At 37.4% G+C, this 18,335-nt stretch overlaps 1 protein-coding gene across 2 annotated transcripts in view; it reads left to right on the forward strand.

Annotated features, from left to right (window-relative positions):
* The window catches only part of BCKDHB (branched chain keto acid dehydrogenase E1 subunit beta), a 269,317-nt gene that overhangs the window by 188,147 nt on the left and 62,835 nt on the right, over positions 1-18,335 (forward strand). Inside the window, exon 9 of one of the 2 annotated variants that reach the window (XR_011258750.1) lies at positions 11,310-11,421. Coding sequence is in view for 1 of the 2 variants with exons in the window: in XM_069598961.1 (XP_069455062.1) it covers positions 11,335-11,421 (87 nt within the window). In the remaining variant the exon portion in view is untranslated. The remainder of the gene's footprint in view (positions 1-11,309; positions 11,422-18,335) is intronic. The other variant, XM_069598961.1, reaches the window with a different exon arrangement.

The raw sequence follows: 18,335 nt of genomic DNA on the forward strand, positions 1-18,335 counted from the left end.
CCACTGAAGATTTTTCAGGAGAGGAGTGCTGTCTTAGATAATCAACTGGGCAAAGGATTTATGTGACATAAATCATCTTAGGAAAAAATGTTCTTGTGTATGTTTCAAAATAGAGGTTCGTGAGAAAACCAGATATAATGCTTTTTCAGAAAAGACATAGTTAACAGTTGAGTTTGCTTATATGTATTTTTTATAGGGTATATCACATTCTGATAAGATTTTATTTCTGGTCCCCAGAAGGGACCAATTAAAGATATTCGATGCATTAAGCACTTAGAAAACACTATCTGTATCAATAATAAAAGTCAAATAGCCTGATTCAACAATTAAAAAGATTTTAAAAATGATTGATTATTAGACATCACTTACCATTAGGAGGGATTGGGGGCAGGAGGAGAAGGGGACGACAGAGGATAAGATGGCTGGATGGCATCACTGACTCGATGGACGTGAGTCTGAGTGAACTCCGGGAGTTGGTGATGGACAGGGAGGCCTGGCGTGCTGCGATTCATGGGGTCGCAAAGAGTCGGACACGAGTGAGCGACTGAACTGAACTGAACCATTAGGAAAATGTAATTCAAAACCACAATGAACTAACACCCCGTACCCATTAGGATGGCTACTATCAAAAAAGTAAAAAATCAAAAACAAGTGTTGGTGAGGATGTAGAATAATCAGAACCCCTGTGCTTTGGTGGTGGGAATGTCAAATGGTACAACTGCTGTGGAAACCAGTATGGCTGTTCCTTCAGAGTTAAACATAGTATTACCATGTGATCAGCAATTCCACTTCCAGGTATATACGTCAAAGAACTGAAAGCCAAGACTCAAACAGATATTTGTACACCCATGTCCGTAGAAGCATTATTCACAATAGCCAGAAGAGTCTGAAAGCTGAATGGATAAACAAAATGTGATTTATAACTCTAATGGGTTACTATTCAGCCTTAAGGAAGGAAATTTTAACACACGTTTTAACATGGATGACCATTAAAGGCATAATGCTAAGGGAAGAAAGCCAGTCACAAAAGGATAATACTGTGTGATTCCACTTAGGTGAGGTTCCTAGAATAGTGACAAATTCATACAGACACAAGTAGCATGGTGGTTGTTAGGGCCTAGGGGAAGGGAAGGATGAGCAGTTATTATTTAATGGGTACAGAGTTGAAACTGGAAAAAAAAATTGAAAAAAAGTCTGGCGTTGTATGGTGGTGATGGTTGTACTATGAATACACTTAATGCCACAGAACTGTACTTAAAAATGGTGGAAATGGTGAAGCAAATAGAATTCCATATATGGAATTTTCATTCAGCTCATAATCATAACCTAGATGCTAAACTAGGTACATAAGCTGTCTGTGAATTATCAACCTCTTCCCTCAATATGTATATAATAGCATGGTAACAAGTTATTACTTGAATGAAAGGCAGTCAGTTCAGTCAGTTCAGTCACTCAGTCATGTCCATCTCTTTGCGACCCCATGAATTACACCACGCCAGGCCTCCCTGTCCATCACCAACTCCCAGAGTTCACTCAAACTCACGTCCATTGAGTTGGTGATGCCATCCAGCCATCTCATCCTCTGTTGTCCCCTTCTCCTCCTGCCCCCAATCCCTCCCAGCATCAGAGTCTTTTCCAGCGAGTCAACTCTTCGCATGAGGTGGCCAAAGTACTGGAGTTTCAGCTTTAGCATTATTCCTCCCAAAGAACACCCAGGACTGATCTTTAGAATGGACTTGTGGATCTCCTTGCAGTCCAAGGGACTCTCAAGAGTCTTATCCAACACCACACTTCAAAAGCATCAATTCTTCGGTGCTCAGCTTTCTTCGCAGTCCAACTCTCACATCCATACATGACCACAGGAAAAACCGTAGCCTTGACTAGACGGACCTTTGTTGGCAAAGTAATGTCTCTGCTTTTGAATATGCTATCTAGGTTGGTCATAACTTTCCTTCCAAGGAGTAAGCGTCTTTTAAGTTCATGGCTGCTCCCTAAATTGTGAATAATAAATGTAATGAAATGGCCCCACCAGTGGTCTTTGTTGCTAAATCAGGTTCTTGATTTGCCAAGCAGTGTGTACAGAAATCGTACTACCGCTTTCCATGTATTACAAGAATATAAGCAATTTACAGTAAGATTTAAGTACATGGTACTTCTGAATGTTTCCTGCCAGTGGGCTTGATGGGTGGCTCTCGTGGTAAAGAATCCACCTGCCAGTGCAGGAAACATAAGAGATGCGGGTTTGATCCCTGGGTCTGGAAGATCCCCTGGCGGAAGGCATGGTGACTCACTCCCGTATTCTTTCTTGGAGAATCCCATGGACAGAGGAGCCTGATGGGCTACAATGCATAGGATTGCAAAGACTCAGACACGACTGAAGCGACTTAGCACGCGTGTATTGCACACTTGAGAGAAGCCTGGAAGAGCTAAGGATGCGCTAAGAGTAGAAGCTGTAGGAGACACAACACCCTGATTGTGCATCAAAGTACAGCTTCACTTTTTAAAACAGATGAATTTATTTTGTTTTTGGCTACACTGGGTCTTCGTTGCTGTGCGTGAACTTTTTCTCGTTGCAGAGAGTGGGGGGGTGCAGGCACTTCTCACTGTGGAAGCTTCTTGTTGGAGCACGATCTCTAGAGTGCATGGGCGCCCACAGTTGTGACATGTGAGTTTAGTAGTTATGACTCATGGGCTCTAAAGCCCAGGTTCAGTAGTTCTGGCACCCAGGCTTAGGTGTCCCAGTGTATGTGGAATCTTCCCGCATCAGGGATCAAACCCATGGTGCGTACATTGGCAGGCAGGTTCTTAACTGCTGGACCACCAGAGAAGTCCCTCAACTTGGCCTTTTAATTGTCTTTGTGAGCAACTTTCTAAAATTCTGCAACATGGAGGTCAATAAATATTCAAATGACATGTTGTAATTTCTCCTTTTCGTAAAAAGAAATGGAGTTGTAGTGGAGATTGGGTGTAAGTTTATGGAAGTATTTTAATTCTCACTGAAAAAAGATAGGGCAGTGATAAAAATGAAGATTAGAAAACAACGTGGGAAATGGCTACCTTAATCTTTCAGAATTTGTTTTGGCACACAAAAAATTATATTGATCCCTCTTGGTGATTGTTTAAGCTAAAGGGGAAAACGGAAAAACAAAAGAACTTTAAAGAGATATTTACTTAAATTTACCTATGTTTCACTACATATCTAATAAACATCTACCAGTCCAATACCTTTATCACATGGTATGTGAGCTCTTGTCAACAGGAAAGAAAATTTATGTTCAAAATTTCTGTTCAGTACCAAGGAAAGGAAATGTTGTGTGTGTTCTTCCAGTCACGCATTTACAAAAGATGCCTGCAAAAGCAGAAATGCATGTAGTACTGCTAACTTCTTATTCTAAAACCAATCTAGAGTAGGAGAAATAGGCAGAGCTGGCCCAGGGTAGTCCTTAACTAGAATTAGAATGATGATTAGAACTTAATTTTTAGGACTTCCCTTTCGATGCCTTTTATAGCATGATTAGTCCCTCTGGAGAAGGAAATGGCACCCTACTCCAGTGTTCTTGCCTGGAGAATCCCAGGGATGAGGGAGCTTGGTGGGCTACCGTCTATGGGGTCGCACAGAGTCGAACACGACTGAAGCGACTTAGCAGCAGCAGCAGCAGCAGCAACAGCTTCAAGGCAACAGAAAATTGGAAGCTTGTTGGTGATTCATTTAAATTTCTGTAATACTTTAAAAAATCAATATTAAGAGCATTTATTGAGTATCTACATTTATAATCACATATTAAATATTGTAATTAGGTACGGAATACTTGATATTTTCTAAATTTTGTGCTCTTGAGTGATTTGGAGTCTGCTGGCGGAGACAGTATAGAGATACACATACCTCCTCTATTAAAAAAAAATCCCCACGTGAAGAAGCAAAAAAAAGATGCTTAGGTAATTTTTCAAACTTTTAATTTTAATAACATATGTGTTTATCCCCAAATAATACAATGAGCAAAGTTTGCTCAATTTAATGGAGATTTTGTCATGTGCTGTGTTCTGCAGTAGACACAGGTTTGAATAAGAGTCCCCGTCTTTGAATTTATGGTTTTGAGCGTGGTTGGTAATGGGACAGATGGACTCAGGGCTCTCCTAGAAGATAAATTGCTGATGCTCCTAAGAGAGGTATGGCAGTGAGTGCTGCCTTGACCTAGTGCCTGATTCTTGCCCTGAACCCTTTCAGACTCACAGAGTATCCTTGCCTTGTTGGCCACCTTAAATTCTATTAGGAAATGATTACTAGGAGGTATATAATAGTGTTGTTCAGTTGCTCGGTCATCTCCAACTCTTTGCGACCCCATGAACTGCAGCACGCCAGGCTTCCCTGTCCTTCACCAATTCCTGGAATTTGCTCAAACTCATGGCCATTGAGTCAGTGATGCCATCCCACCATCTCATCCTCTGTCCTTCCCTTCTCCTCATGTGCTCAATCTTTCCTATCTCTTGGCATCAGGTGGCCAAAGTGTTGGAGCTTCAGCATTAGTCCTTCCAATGAATATTCAGGATTGACTTCCTTTAGGATTGACTGGTTTGATCTTGTTGCCCAGGGGACTCTCAAGAGTATATAATATGTATATAATATGATCAGAAAAAAAGGAAAAGGGTAACATAGGGTTTAAAATAAGGAAAAGCCTAGCTAGTTGGGGGGATCAGGGAGGGAGGGGTTGTGTGAGATGATGCTGGAAAGAGGGTTAGGTCACGGTTAGCCTCCAGAATTTGGGTAACAAACTCAGAGGTAGGAAAGTATGGGTCACAGTCATGGACTAGCGAGTAGCCTGATGTGCCTGGAGCCTGGAGGGACTATAAGGACACAAACTGGGAAGGTAAGGTTGAGTGATGGCAGAACGTTCGTCTGACATGCTTTAAAATAACTTTCAGAAAGACTTCCACTTTTAATTTTTGCAAAAGTGTTTTTTTCCTAGGCTCGTCAGCTCCGATTATGCCAGTAACTCAGGCAAGAGTGAACCAGTGAAGTTGTCTGACATTTTCCCAAACCCTTCATGCCTTTGTCAGAGTGATTTGCTCATTCTTCTTCTGTTGACTTTATTCAGTTCTCTTTATGCTCTGCTTGCTCCCTTACCTCCTTTTTCCACATGGGTGAGAAAGCTCTAAGGATTTAGTTTTTCTCCGTTTACACCAATTTCCTATGATACCAAACTCTTTCTAACCCCATTACTAATAGCCTTGCCAAAATGGAGTTTTCCGAACTTTCCCTGGAGTTCATGACTCTTCCTTCTCTTTCAGCACTGGTATTTCTCCAGAGGAATATCAGCCAGTGGTCTGATTGTGTGTGACACTCTGGCAGATTAATAGTAGTTACTAGGCATATATGAATGCATTTGTTAGCCTGTGACTGTGAAGTTTCTTTTCAGCTAATGTGACGAATGCACTTGGCTACTAAACAAGAAAACATCTCAAAAATTTAATTTATCTTAGTGATATTTGGGGCTAATTAAAATCATGTCCTTAATGCTCCGATTATTTAGTTGTTATGGACATGCTCTTGATTAATGAAACAAAGATGCAACTTGACTCTTCTTCTGCTCATATGTATTTATAAGCAGATTTGGTTTCGAAAGGAGCTAGTAAAGGCCAGCTCTGAGGTTTCTTTTGCTTTTCATTACCTTTATATTCAGATAAAAAATGTTAAAAGGGCTGTAAATTGCCTATCCAGTGTAATATTCCTACTTTATCTTGTCAGTCATCAGAATAAGCCACTGAACTTGGTGTAGGTCAGGTTGATTTACTTTGTAGGAAGAGGATCTTGCTATAGGTTTTGAATCAGAGATTTTAAAAAAAAATACACTTTTGCTTTTTGAATGTGTGTTGCACTTTCAGACATATGCAAACTTAATGGTCTGCCTTTCTGTATCATTTTCTCCTGGAATGACAGCTTAACAGTTTTCCTGGTTGGATTGTGCTAAAATCTTTAAAGGCTGCATTCACTAAAACATGTGTCCCGTGTTTGGGCAAGCCAAAATCTGTGCAATCATTTTAACGGAGTTTAACTTCTCAACTCTGCTATTACTACAGGTATCTTATTGTTAAAGCTCCATTAAAATGTCCTCAATTTAGAGTCTGTTATTTTGTACAGACACTGTTCTGGGATGTGCTTAAGTATGCCGTTGTGCTATCTGAAAGTAGATTTTGCTAAGAAAGCAGTAGCTTCAAGACATTAAAGAAGGACATACTTAATATAGTTTAATTACTTTAATGAATTTTTAGCTAGTTGACTTTCCTGGAGTGTCTCCCATAGTCTAAGCCTTGGGCTAGATGTCCCACATAGATAGCTTGACGTTGTGGCCATTAGTAGTGATGTCTGGGCAAAAGATGGACAATGGGGAAAAGTCAGGAACAAACTAGGAGCAAGGTATCTTGAAGGTTCTTTCAGAGCAGGGGTGCTGTGATCTGTTGGTTGTGTGTGTGTTAGTTGCTCGTGTGTGTGTTAGTTGCTCAGGCGTGTCTGACTCTTTGCAATCCTGTGAACTGTAGCCCACCAGGCTCCTCTGTCCGTGGAATATTCCAGGCAAAAATACTGGAGTGGGTAAGTAGCCATTCCCTTCTCCTGAGGATCTTCGCGACCCAGGGATCAAACCCAGGTCTCCCACATTGCAGGCAGATTCTTTGCCGTCCGAGCTGCAATGTCCTTGCGCATTCAGCATTAACCTTTTGGTGGCTCCTCATAGTTCCCCTCGTGTTGATGCCCTGGGGGAGGGCACGACAGAAAGAGTGAGAATCTCTGGGAGAAACCCAGGGCAGACTTGACGGCCATAGGTTGTTTCACTCCTTGCCTTTCAGAATTGCTTTCTAAGTTTTCTTGACAAATTTCTCCAGCCCTCACAGGGAAAGCCCTTTCGTTTTCTGGTAAGGAACACTGATGGAGAAGGGAATGGCAACCCACTCCAGCATTCTTGCTGGAGAATCTCATGGACAGTGGAGCCTGGCAGAGTCGCAGGAGTCGGACACGACTTAGTGACTAAACTGACTCCTAGGGGACACTGACATGTTATTTGGGGTCCTCATCTTGAATTGGCTCAGCTTTTCCTGGTGCCATTAGCGTCTCTAACTCCTTACTGCTCCCTCTGGCTGAGGCCAGGATCCTGGAACAGGTCTCAGTGGCAAGAAGCTGAAGAAGCAGATACTGGAAAATCTAGCCTTATGTGCTCTTTCCTGGCTGTGATAGGTTTAGCTTTCCTCTTGAAAAGTTTTTTAAAAACTCTTAAATTTTTTTTTTCGAGTGGAGCATTACATTTATCTCAGAAGAAAACTTGAAACTTGAAATACCACTTTTTTTTTTTAAAGAAAGGGAATAGTAAACCCTTATTAGTGTTTATACCTACAGTGATTTATTTTTTAAAAGGTTAATGGCTATCTCTGTTGAAAGGCATCATATTTTTACTAGCTAAGTAGGTCAGAATGCTAAATTTGGCTAGAAAAATTTCCCAGCAGCTGGATATCAGTGTGCCTTAATGTATGAAAATGAAATGCCTGTTAAAGTTGACAGAAGATGTAGTTTAATCAGAATGTCTAGTTGAATCACCAAGCATGGAGAGAGTAACACTTTACTTTGTATATTTGCAGTGATCTCATTATTGTAATACCAACAGTGTTAATAGTTTCTAAAATAGAAAAGAAGCTGTCGTCAGAAATTTTAGTAAGTTAAAATTATGAATGATAAAAAGCACATATCAAGTTGAATTTATACTTGTTCAGTGATTGCTCACTAAGTCGTGTGTGCCTCTTTGTGACCCCATGGACTGCAGCACTCCAAGCTCCTCTGTCCTTCTCTATCTCCCAGAGTTTGCTCAGATTCATGTTCATTGAGTCAGTGATGTTGTCTAACCGTCTCATCCTCTGCTGCCCCCTTCTCCTTTTGCCTTCCATCTTTCTCAGCATCAGGGTCTTTTCCAATGAGTTGGTTCTTTACATAAGGTGGCTAAACTATTAGAGCCTCAGCTTCAGCATCAGTCCTTCCAATGAATATTCAGAATTGATTTCCTTTAGGATGGGCTGATTTGATCTCCTTGCTGTCCAAGGGACTCTCAAGAGTCTTCTCCAGCACTACAGTTTGAAAGCATCAATTCTTTGGCACTCAGCCTTCTTTATGGACCTTACAAAATCTTGGAATTCTGTTTATAGACTCAGCCTTTTATGATGGATGTTATTTTTTTGAAAATGTCAATGTTTTGTCTATACTTGGGCATTTTTCAGAATTTGATATAATTTTATTTTATACATTTTAATACTTTTCAGGGACTAGATGAATTTAAGAAGCAGAAATGAAATTTAGGTGCAGTCACAGTTAAATAAATTAAAAGACTAGGCTCAGAGCCTAACCCAGAGCAACCGCTGTGATAATCAGTGGTTTAGGGATTTTGATTATTATTTCTGACTCCTCCCTTGTTGCTGTGGCTTCGCTTTCTCCGTGGTTCGGGTGCTTTGACAATTTCCATAGACTCGCAGCATTGTTAACATTTCATTTTGTGTCTACCCTTTAAGTCTTGGTGTTTTAAAAATTTCTAGAATTACTTTCAGAACTGTCAGCATAACCCCTGATTCAAGAACTTGCATTTTTACGTAACATGCTTGCAGAGGTGTTGAAGAACTTCACCTTCTCTGATGCTAATAGCTGATTTCCCATTTTGTCTGGGATCCAGCTTGAAGGTCAAGAGATGGGCTGGTTATGATCTTGACATTCAGCTAGTCATACAGAGCCTGGCACAGGGCTGGCTGACTCCCTATATTTTCACTTGCCTCATTGCTGGTGGAGTTTGGGATCTCAGGGTTCCCTTGTATCTGAAGCTACTCCTAAGATAACATAAAAATATTATTTTTTTGAGATTATGACTATAACATCACATGCTTTTGTTACCTTCAGCATCAATTTGAAAGATCCTTCCTTTTGTTTTTATTTATTTTAGACTTATTGAGAATATTTTCAGTAACATAAATATACTTTTCACAGAAAGTAAAAAAGAGAAGCAAAAGTTTTTTCCCCCCACACTCCCTTCACTGTCAGTGTGCAGGAGAAACAAGTTTTGACAGTTTGGAATAAATTCTTCTAGACTCTTTATACATGTTGGCTCAATGTATATGGCTATATTTACTGGTGTCCCCACTAATGAGGTGGTGGCTTTTCAGAAAAATGAGATGATGCTCTTCCGCAATTTGCTTATTTTATCAACTAGCTATCACAGGCACTGTTGCATGCCCTCAGTTTTTTTCATGACTGTATAATACTCTGCTGTATTGATGTATCTCGTTTTATTTAGCTTTTCCCTGTTGACAGAGTTTATCTGCTTACGCATCACGTTGCATGAATGCCACAGGTTGGAAACTTCTACCTTGAGTACATGTGTGTGTGCTTAGTGTCCCTACTACCTTCTGCAGGCTAGAGGAAGGGTAGGCCACTGGCCTTGGCTGCTTATTAGCCTTTTGAGACCATCCTCAAGTTTGTCATTTGATCTTGGATAAGACTCAGTTCACATAAAAAATACCAGCTCTGTTGTATGCGGTTTGAACATAATTACAGCATTTTTATAGATGTTTCTCATTTCTACCCACTAGCTAGGTTGCACAGTCTAGCTGAGATGGATTTTGACTGTATCATTCTTAGAGTCTCTTATGTTGGCAGAGTTCTGGGTTTCAGAGCTTTAAGAAAGGTTTGATTGTCAAATCGGTTTATTGAATAGGCAATCTTTAAAGTCAGGACACGTTTTTAGGAAATGCTTTGAGAATGCATTTATTTTTTTCCTGATTGTGGAATATTTTTGGCTTTATATTTCTAACCAGGTGCTTTAAAATTTAATTTGTGCCTTTCACACTGGCATAATTAATCATAGTCATAAAATTCAAAAACCAACATGTTCCAAGGTTAATATTTCATTAGTAGGCGATGGTGTTCTTTAAAGTGTTCATAAAATTTTACATTCTTCAGTCACTATTTACATAGTAGATATAGTAACTTATTTTTGTCGTGGCTACTGGCCATATCTTAGAGTTTTACATCTGCAGGCTGAAACTGCTGCATGCTCTTGAAATTCTAAACTTTAATTGCCTAGAATGAAGGAAATATTTTTAATTTATACACAGGCATACCTTGGAGATATTGAGGATTCGGTTCCAGACGGCCAAAATAAAGCAAATACCGCAATAAAGCGAGTGACATGAATGTTTTGGCTTCCTAATGCGTATAAAAATTATGCTTACGCTACACTGTAGTCTATAAAGTGTATAATAACATTATGTCTAAAAAATGTATGTTATCTTAATTAAAAAAATATTACTAAAAAATAATGCTAACCATCGTCTGACAATGTCAACTTCAGTTTCTAAAAACTGCAGTTACGAGCACAGCGCAGTGAAGTGAGGGGCACTCAAATGACCTCTGCCTGTAAGCTTTCTGTTTGGGAGGCTTTTATTTCATGTTTCTAAAACAGTAATGTAGAATTGAAAGAAGATGATAGCAACTGATTGGAAATGTAGAGGAGAAATTACAACTTCTCCTTTGTAATATGGTGATTGTGTGACGTATTTTAAGCAGTAACTTGCTGTTGATTTTAATATTTTTTAACCTTCCGCCACCCTGGCATCCTGCTATGATATCATAGCTCTACTTTTTGATTTATTATTGTACAGAGTATGCCATGCACACCACGCTAAGCCAGTGTTGAGAATATGTCCTTATTGTCTGTGACATTTTCTACTTTAAAATGGACTTGTGGTCGTTAACCAAATTTCAGTGCACTTGAATGAAGAGAGTTGTAATTGCCTTTTACTTTCCTGCTGATTTCTGCTTGCTTGGTTTCCTTTAATGTCTAGTGGCTTGAGCTTTTCCTTTGTTACAGTTTTTACATGCTATTTTTATGTTTTCCTTCTCAGCACCCACACAAAAATGTCCCAAGACTACTTATATATGTGCACATATGTTCCCAAATGGACAAAAAGACACTTTCATTCTTAAAGTCATATGATGAAAAGAATACTCAGGAAAATTTGAAATACAATAATTCCATTTATAGCACAAAAGTACATTTTTAATGACATACATAGAATTACAAATCTCATTTTTCTTTTGCCATAGGATTTTAAACTATGGAAAACTTTTTTAGCAGTGCAAAAATCAAACAACTGTCTGGTTGAAAGGGAGTTACTACTTATTTGGCATAAAATTGAAATGCTAATTTTAAATAGTTTATTGGATATAAATAATCTATTTTTATTACTTAAAACTACCATTGTATACTTGAAATATGAGTTGTCTTCAGTCTCAGACTTCCTTTTCTCTTTCAGTCTGTGATCAAAACAGGGCGACTGCTAGTAAGTCACGAGGCTCCTTTGACGGGCGGCTTTGCCTCCGAGATCAGCTCAACGGTTCAGGTAGAGTAACTTTTTGGCACTGATGTAAGCATTTGTGCAATTGCATATGTCTATTCCAAGAACAAAATTACTTATCACAATACGTAAAAGTATGCACTGTTTAGAAATGTACACTTTTGCGTTTGACTCCTGTTCACTGTCCTTCAGATAGTGGTCTGATTACATCTTCTTAAAAAGAAATCTTAAAAGCTGAAAAATTCCGTAATAGGAAGAAGGAAGTTTGAAATGATCTTAAGAAACTCATGTGGGCTATGTTTGCTAGGATAACCGGAAAAGCAAACTCTTAAATTTGAATGTGATGTTTCTCTTTTGATAGAACTTTTCATGATAAAGCTTATCAGGAAATGGTTTATAAGACTGATTTTAATAGCCTTCACCTTACAAAAAAAAAAAAGAATCTGTCAAAAGTCAGTAACTTAAATTCAGCAAATAATTTTACAGTCAATGATTAATTTATTAATTTGATTAACTGCATTACATTATGCTATTGAAAACTTTTGAAATGGTTTAAAAGCCTCTTTTTAAAAAGTATTCAGTTAAGATGCCAATTATCAGGAAAAAATTCTATAGACCTCTTTAGAGGATTTTTACTTGAAACTTTCATTCACGTTTATATTTATATATGAATAAGATCATTTAAATGTTTTATCTTTACAATTTTTTAAAATAAAAAATTAAATAACTATATTTTAAGTGGAAATGTGCATGAATTTTAAATTTAAAGTATCTTTGTAGCTGGCAAACATTTTACCTTACTGGTGGTAAGATGATTCTATTGTTGAGATACATATACATTGAAAATTCCTTTAAGAGTTTAAGTTTTAAAATTTTGATATGAAATTATGAGATATGAACCTTGATTATTTCTACCAATAAAATATCTTTAAATATGAATTGACAATGTTATAAATATTTTAAAATTAGATGAATCAAATTTAAGCATTAAAACTAGATCAAAAGAATTCATAATTATGATAAAAATTATGCTGTTATTTTTACATATTGTATATATTACCATTAACAAAATTAAGAAAATACTTGAGTTTTGTAGATTTGTTTTCTTTATTATAGAGACTACAATTTGAAGCATATTGCTTATCATTATATAATACGAATACCTGGTATTTACTGTGCATTTTATTCATGAGTAATGTAATGTACTATCTTTGGAAAGAAAAAAAAAAATGAGGCTTGCAAGAATGAATCACTAACACCAAGATTCCATTTCAAGTCAAGGGCAAACTGGAAAAAGAAACTAGGATTTTCTGATCCCTACTTAATATGTGGTCCACTAAACCCATTTGAATGAGAGGAACTGGCTGTTGCCAGTGGAACCTCTGTTTGACAGCCTGTTTCATTTTGCCCACTGAATATCATCTTACTGTTATCTCAAAAATTTCACCATCATTTAAAGGTAAAAGGAAAATAAGTAGAACATAGAATTTAGAAATTATAACTAAAATCTGATTTCTCTAAATAGGCTTTTAAAATTTGAATTCCATTAATTGTTATAAGCTGAAATAGAATATAACATATGTTTCAGTGTGGAAAGAATTAGAAAGATTATCTAACCTAGTGTCTACTGGTCTTGAAAAATATGTGGACTTGTGTTGAAGGAAAATTGTCTCTCGGGCTCCAAGAGTAAACCAGTGAATTCTAGTTTGAGGAGTATCATATTATGAGCTAAATATAGTCAGTGTAAAAAGTTAACACCAAGGTCATAAACACTGTATCAAAATCCTGAAGTTATATGATAATAATCAGTGATCAAGTTTGTGAAAGAGATGATCCAGAATATGGTCATATTTTTTATCATAATATGAAGACACCAAAACAAAGCCCATACCTTGTAATACTCAGACTCCCAAAATGCCCACTGATCTTGAGTGTCTGAGGTCTGAGAAATTTTGAAGCCAAACCAACTGTGTTCCTTTAACAGATGAGTGTTTGTCATTCATAGTGCTGGTGATTGAACCAATTTTAAAATTAAGGGAAGATTTGGGTCTAGGATGGGAGTCTTGAGTAAATGTTGAGTGCACATTCTTTATTCAGAGTACCCCTCCTGCCACAGCAGGAAGATAGAAATTTTGGATTCATTATAAAATGTTCTCTGTTTCCCATGTGAGAACTTTTCTACCAACAAATCACAAAATGATTTAAGGCAACAATGTAAAATCTGTAGAGGGATCTTCGTTTGATGTTTTGGGGAATTCGAATTTGGATTTATTAATACGAAAAAGATTTAGAAAATGTTCACAGTTGTTTTTGCCAAATTCAGATATTACTTGTACAAATGGAAAGGACAGAAAGTGAATTTTAGCAAAATATAATCAGCATAGTATCTCTGAATAGTCTGCCTGTTGTAGCTTTTGTGTGTTGACTAGAAAGAAAAGAAATGCTAAACACTTTGAGAGGGTTAAAAAATAAATTTGGTGGTAATGTCTGCATAAAATGTAGAATAATCTGAATAATATAATCTACTTTTCAGTAATTGTTTCATGCACATATTCAAATAAATGCGGCATATCGTATTGAGCCTCTTCTTTATGGAAGATCGGTCACATTCCCTATTGTAAGTGAAGCCTGTATCAAATTACCCAGTGCCTGGGTTTGTTTAAACTGAAATCACTTATGTGTGAGGTGCAGCTGCTTTCACCACTTGGAACAGTTCATGCTTCCCTGTTTCCTTTTGTTGTGTATATTTTGTAAGGTCAAGTAAGATAAAGCAGGGTTAAGATTCTGAAAGCAATTTTCTGGGGCACAGGGAAAAGGTACATAGAGAAACCTTTCATTGTTGTCCTAGAAAAGAAGTTTGAAATTAGGGATGAGAGTGATCTGTACACGTGAGCACTAAGGATTAAAATGCTGAGTTATTCTCGTTGTATCAACAAATTTAAATTTTACGTGTAAGTGAACAAGCACAAACAAAATGTACTCCCCAAGCATCGTTTTGTGGAAGACATTTGGTAGTTCTTTAAGAGCTCATGCTTAATCTTACGAAATTTGCTCTTAAAAATATAATATTTTGAGAGAACAACTATTAACAACAGAACTGTTTTAAATTCAAAACTGAGAGCACCATTTTCTATTTTCCTCAAATTTTGAATTATATCCCATATTAAAAATTAAAAATCTTGAAGAGAATATAGCACTTTAGACAATATTTCTTTAAGTTTATAATTGATATTTTTTGATGGAAAAATTATATCACGTTGTATAATATCGAATGTCAAGTAAAGGAAGTTTTTTGCTAGTATGGGAAGTATTGCTGGCTTTCCTACTGATGATTTTTAGCTAGATAAAATATGAAAAGAATGAACATAAAATATGTCCATATTTTATTTATATAACTTTTCAATTTATAGCAGATGGTTCTTCTATCATACAAGGAGTTCAGTGTACACAAATTTTCTCATGCCCGTTGCGTCTTTTTCCTAAAGCCATTTATTTTATTATTTCAGTAAATATTCATTGTTACCAGTCTCGGTTGGGAGTAATGTTAAAGTCACAAAAGTGTTTAGGAGAGTACTTTGTATTAATTAAAGCTAACATTTGAAACTTATATCTCTCAGTAGTTTCTTCATAAAATTTATGTAAATGCTTAGAAAAATCAAAACCAATCCATCAAAGCTGAGCACTCCTTTGCATTCCTACTGGATTAATTTGGAAGTTAACTGAAGGGCAGAACAAGCTGAGTGAGGTCTGGTATATCTGGCTCCCTCAGGGGATGATTTCTGGGTCGGTCATCCAAGGCTTCACTGTCTCTTCCCATCTAACTTTACATTCCCATCTGTTCTCACTTTGGGGTGAGGGAACTTTCCCCTTCTTTCCTTTGACACATACCGAAACTTGGAGGAGAGCTTCTTTTAGGGAGTTACACGTTCCATTCTGTACCCTGATTTGTGGAAAAGCGCAGAGACAACAGAGTTTAGCTAATTCATTGACCTCATTGTGGAGTTTGAGTGAAGATTGTGTTGTTTTGGAAAATTATGATTTAATTTGATGTGATGTTTGTATTCCTCAGCTTTGTGTAATCACAGCTTAAAAAAAAACACAAAAATTTTATTGTGTAGAAAAATACGTTAATCTCATCCATTTAAATATTTCCCCCAATTTATATGTATCATATATCCTAGAATACAGTATTCAGAATAGGCATTATTTATCAATATTAAGACTAAATAGTTTCTGGTATTTTAATAGTTTTAGAAAGTGTAATTTCTTTAAGCCTTGTAGAAACCAACTTTATTATTAATTTCTAATGCATTCCCATAATGATCAACTAAATCTTGACTCAGATAAGCTTGGGATAATAATACAATTTTTTTTTCTTCTCTGGATTTAGTGCTTAATAAGAGTGCCAAAAATTTTAGGGATTGGGGCTGCTTAAAGATTTGAATTTTTTTTTTTAACACATGGAAGCAATAAGTCTGCAATAAAGAGTCCAATTGGAGAGGATGGTGAATTTCCATACCATTGTTGCATCCTTTCTGTGCAGTCTCTATTTCTTAGGATGAGAACCCAGAAATTGTGCATACAGACATATATTTTTAAGGTAATCATATTCTAAAAGTTTGAGAGGGCTTTTATAGGGTTTACATTAGCCCACGTAAAAGGAAGCTTTCATGATTTTCAAGTAAAGAATTTTGTCTTTCTCACTGTTTCATGTTAGAAAGATTATGCAGAAGGATATTTTTTCTTATAAACTTATTATTACCACCAAATTTCCAACCCTCTGGTTTAAAAACATCAATCTGAAGAAGAGGTAAAACATCCTAAGTAGTCTTGAGTTTTTTACCATTGTGAAAAACATGTTGAAATAAAATTACTGTGTTGATAAAGAGTCATCAGAGGAAACTGTCAAGGCAGTAATCGGATGAACAGTTAACGACAATTTCATAACCTTGTTACTCTTCTTTTTCTATGAGTGATTCGAAGCATCTGCCAACAACAAAAAGAGCGATCAGGAAAAGTGTACTTCTGTACTAACGTCTATCTAGATGGAGCCAAAGCATCAGAATAGAGTACTCAGATTAAAATGGATCTTTGCCCTGAAGCCTGTTGAATGTTCAGTGAACAGCTTCTGTGGTCATAAATATAAACCAAAGACAGTCTTTCTGGGGATGCATTATGGGTGGAGCTGCTGCGTCCCCGTTAGAGGTGAAGCACGTGTTTCGCTCTGTTGGTCTTCCCCCTTGCTCTGCCCACTCCTTGCCTCCTCCAGTGTCTCTTTCTCCTTTGCTCCTTAGCGCACACGTGGCCAAGCTTCTCCCATCAGCCCTCTTTTTCCTCTCCCCATTCTTCCCTGGGCGATCTCAACCATTTGCGAGGCTAGTCTTAAAAACCTTCAAATCTGAAACCTTCATGATTGACTCTGCCTGTGGGGCCTTAGACTGAAAACTCCAACTTCATGCTGATTTTGGTAAGGATAAGAAATTTGTATGATAAAATGTTTTATGTGGAAAGATTTTTAACATGAGACAAGGAGAAAAAGTAGACATCAGTATATGGATATCTGCCAGTTTCTGGAAATCAGCTCATCTCAGAATGAATTCTCTTTCTCTCAGCTCTTTCTGGGTCTATTAAATTGTCTTCTTATCACTGTCCCTAAGCCTCTCACATTGTATCGCTTTACCATGCATTATTTTCTTCACACACACATCAAAGGTTGTCCTTCATCTGTTTGAAAGCCTCTAGTAGAAGTTCCCTGGCTATAGGAATAAGATCTTTAGGTCACCATCCTTATCTGCCCCAACCGTTAGCAGTGTTATTTCTCAACATCCTTTTATGATTCTGGTACCACAGTGATCATGTTGCTGGTGAATTTGAAGTTCATCATGTCTCATCACAGAAAGAATTTAGTGAGAGACAAAGTCATAGGTAAGAAGTGGATTTATTTAGAGAGAACAGAATGTGGGCCATCTAGAAGGTGAGACGCCTTGGGAGAAACACACCCCCACAGGAAGAATGTGGGCCTTCTCAGAAGGAGAGAGAGCCTGAAATATGGTGGGGTTAGTTTTTATGGGCTGGGTAATTTCATAGGCTAATGAGTGGGAGGATTATTCCAATTATTTTGGGGATGAGGGCGGGGATTTCCAGGAATTGGGCCACTGCCCAATTTTTGGCCTTCTGTGATTCGTCTCAGAATTGGCATGGTGCTGGGTGAGTATGTCGCTTAGCTTATGCTATTGCATTACAGTGAGCATACACTGAGGCTCCAGGTTTACTAGAAGTCAAATCTTCCACCATCTTGAACCTAGTTGATTCTAACCAGCTAGGTCTTTGTCATATCCTATAGCTATATCATTCTTTTAAAGGTTTTACCCTGTCCCCCTCCCTCCTATTTCAATCACAGTGGCCTGTTAGGCATTTCCTGAATGATAATTTTTGCAACCAGCCTTTACTGAATCTTCTGAGCATATCCTTAATTTGGACCTTTCTTTCAAGAAATAGAGTCCTTATTTTATAGACAGTTAACATTCAGTTGAAGAAATAGACACTAAACAGATAATTATACTGTGGTACATATTAGGATAGAGAAATATTCAGAAGACTATGCGGGGATTATAAAATACTTGATGGCTAAATTAACTTGGAGAAGTGAATATGGGTGAGGATTCAGGCAGAAGGAACAATATAAATAAGGAGGCAGGAAAAATATTTGATATTCTAGAGTTTAAAATGGTTTTGATATGAGTGAAGTGTAGTATGTGATGTTTGTAGCATGAGGTAAGGATCAACAGGTAAGTGGGAAAATCTTACATGTAATCAATCCTAAGCAGCTTGTTTTTGTGTAGAGGAAATAGACATGACAGAGCAGAACCAGCCACATAGATACAAATTCCAGCTTAAATACATCATATATGCATGTAAAGTACACCTTATAAACTTCCTGACAAAAAGGAAGTTATACA

Source organism: Ovis canadensis, chromosome 8 (genome assembly GCF_042477335.2).
Source record: "Ovis canadensis isolate MfBH-ARS-UI-01 breed Bighorn chromosome 8, ARS-UI_OviCan_v2, whole genome shotgun sequence".
Lineage (NCBI taxonomy): Eukaryota > Metazoa > Chordata > Mammalia > Artiodactyla > Bovidae > Ovis > Ovis canadensis.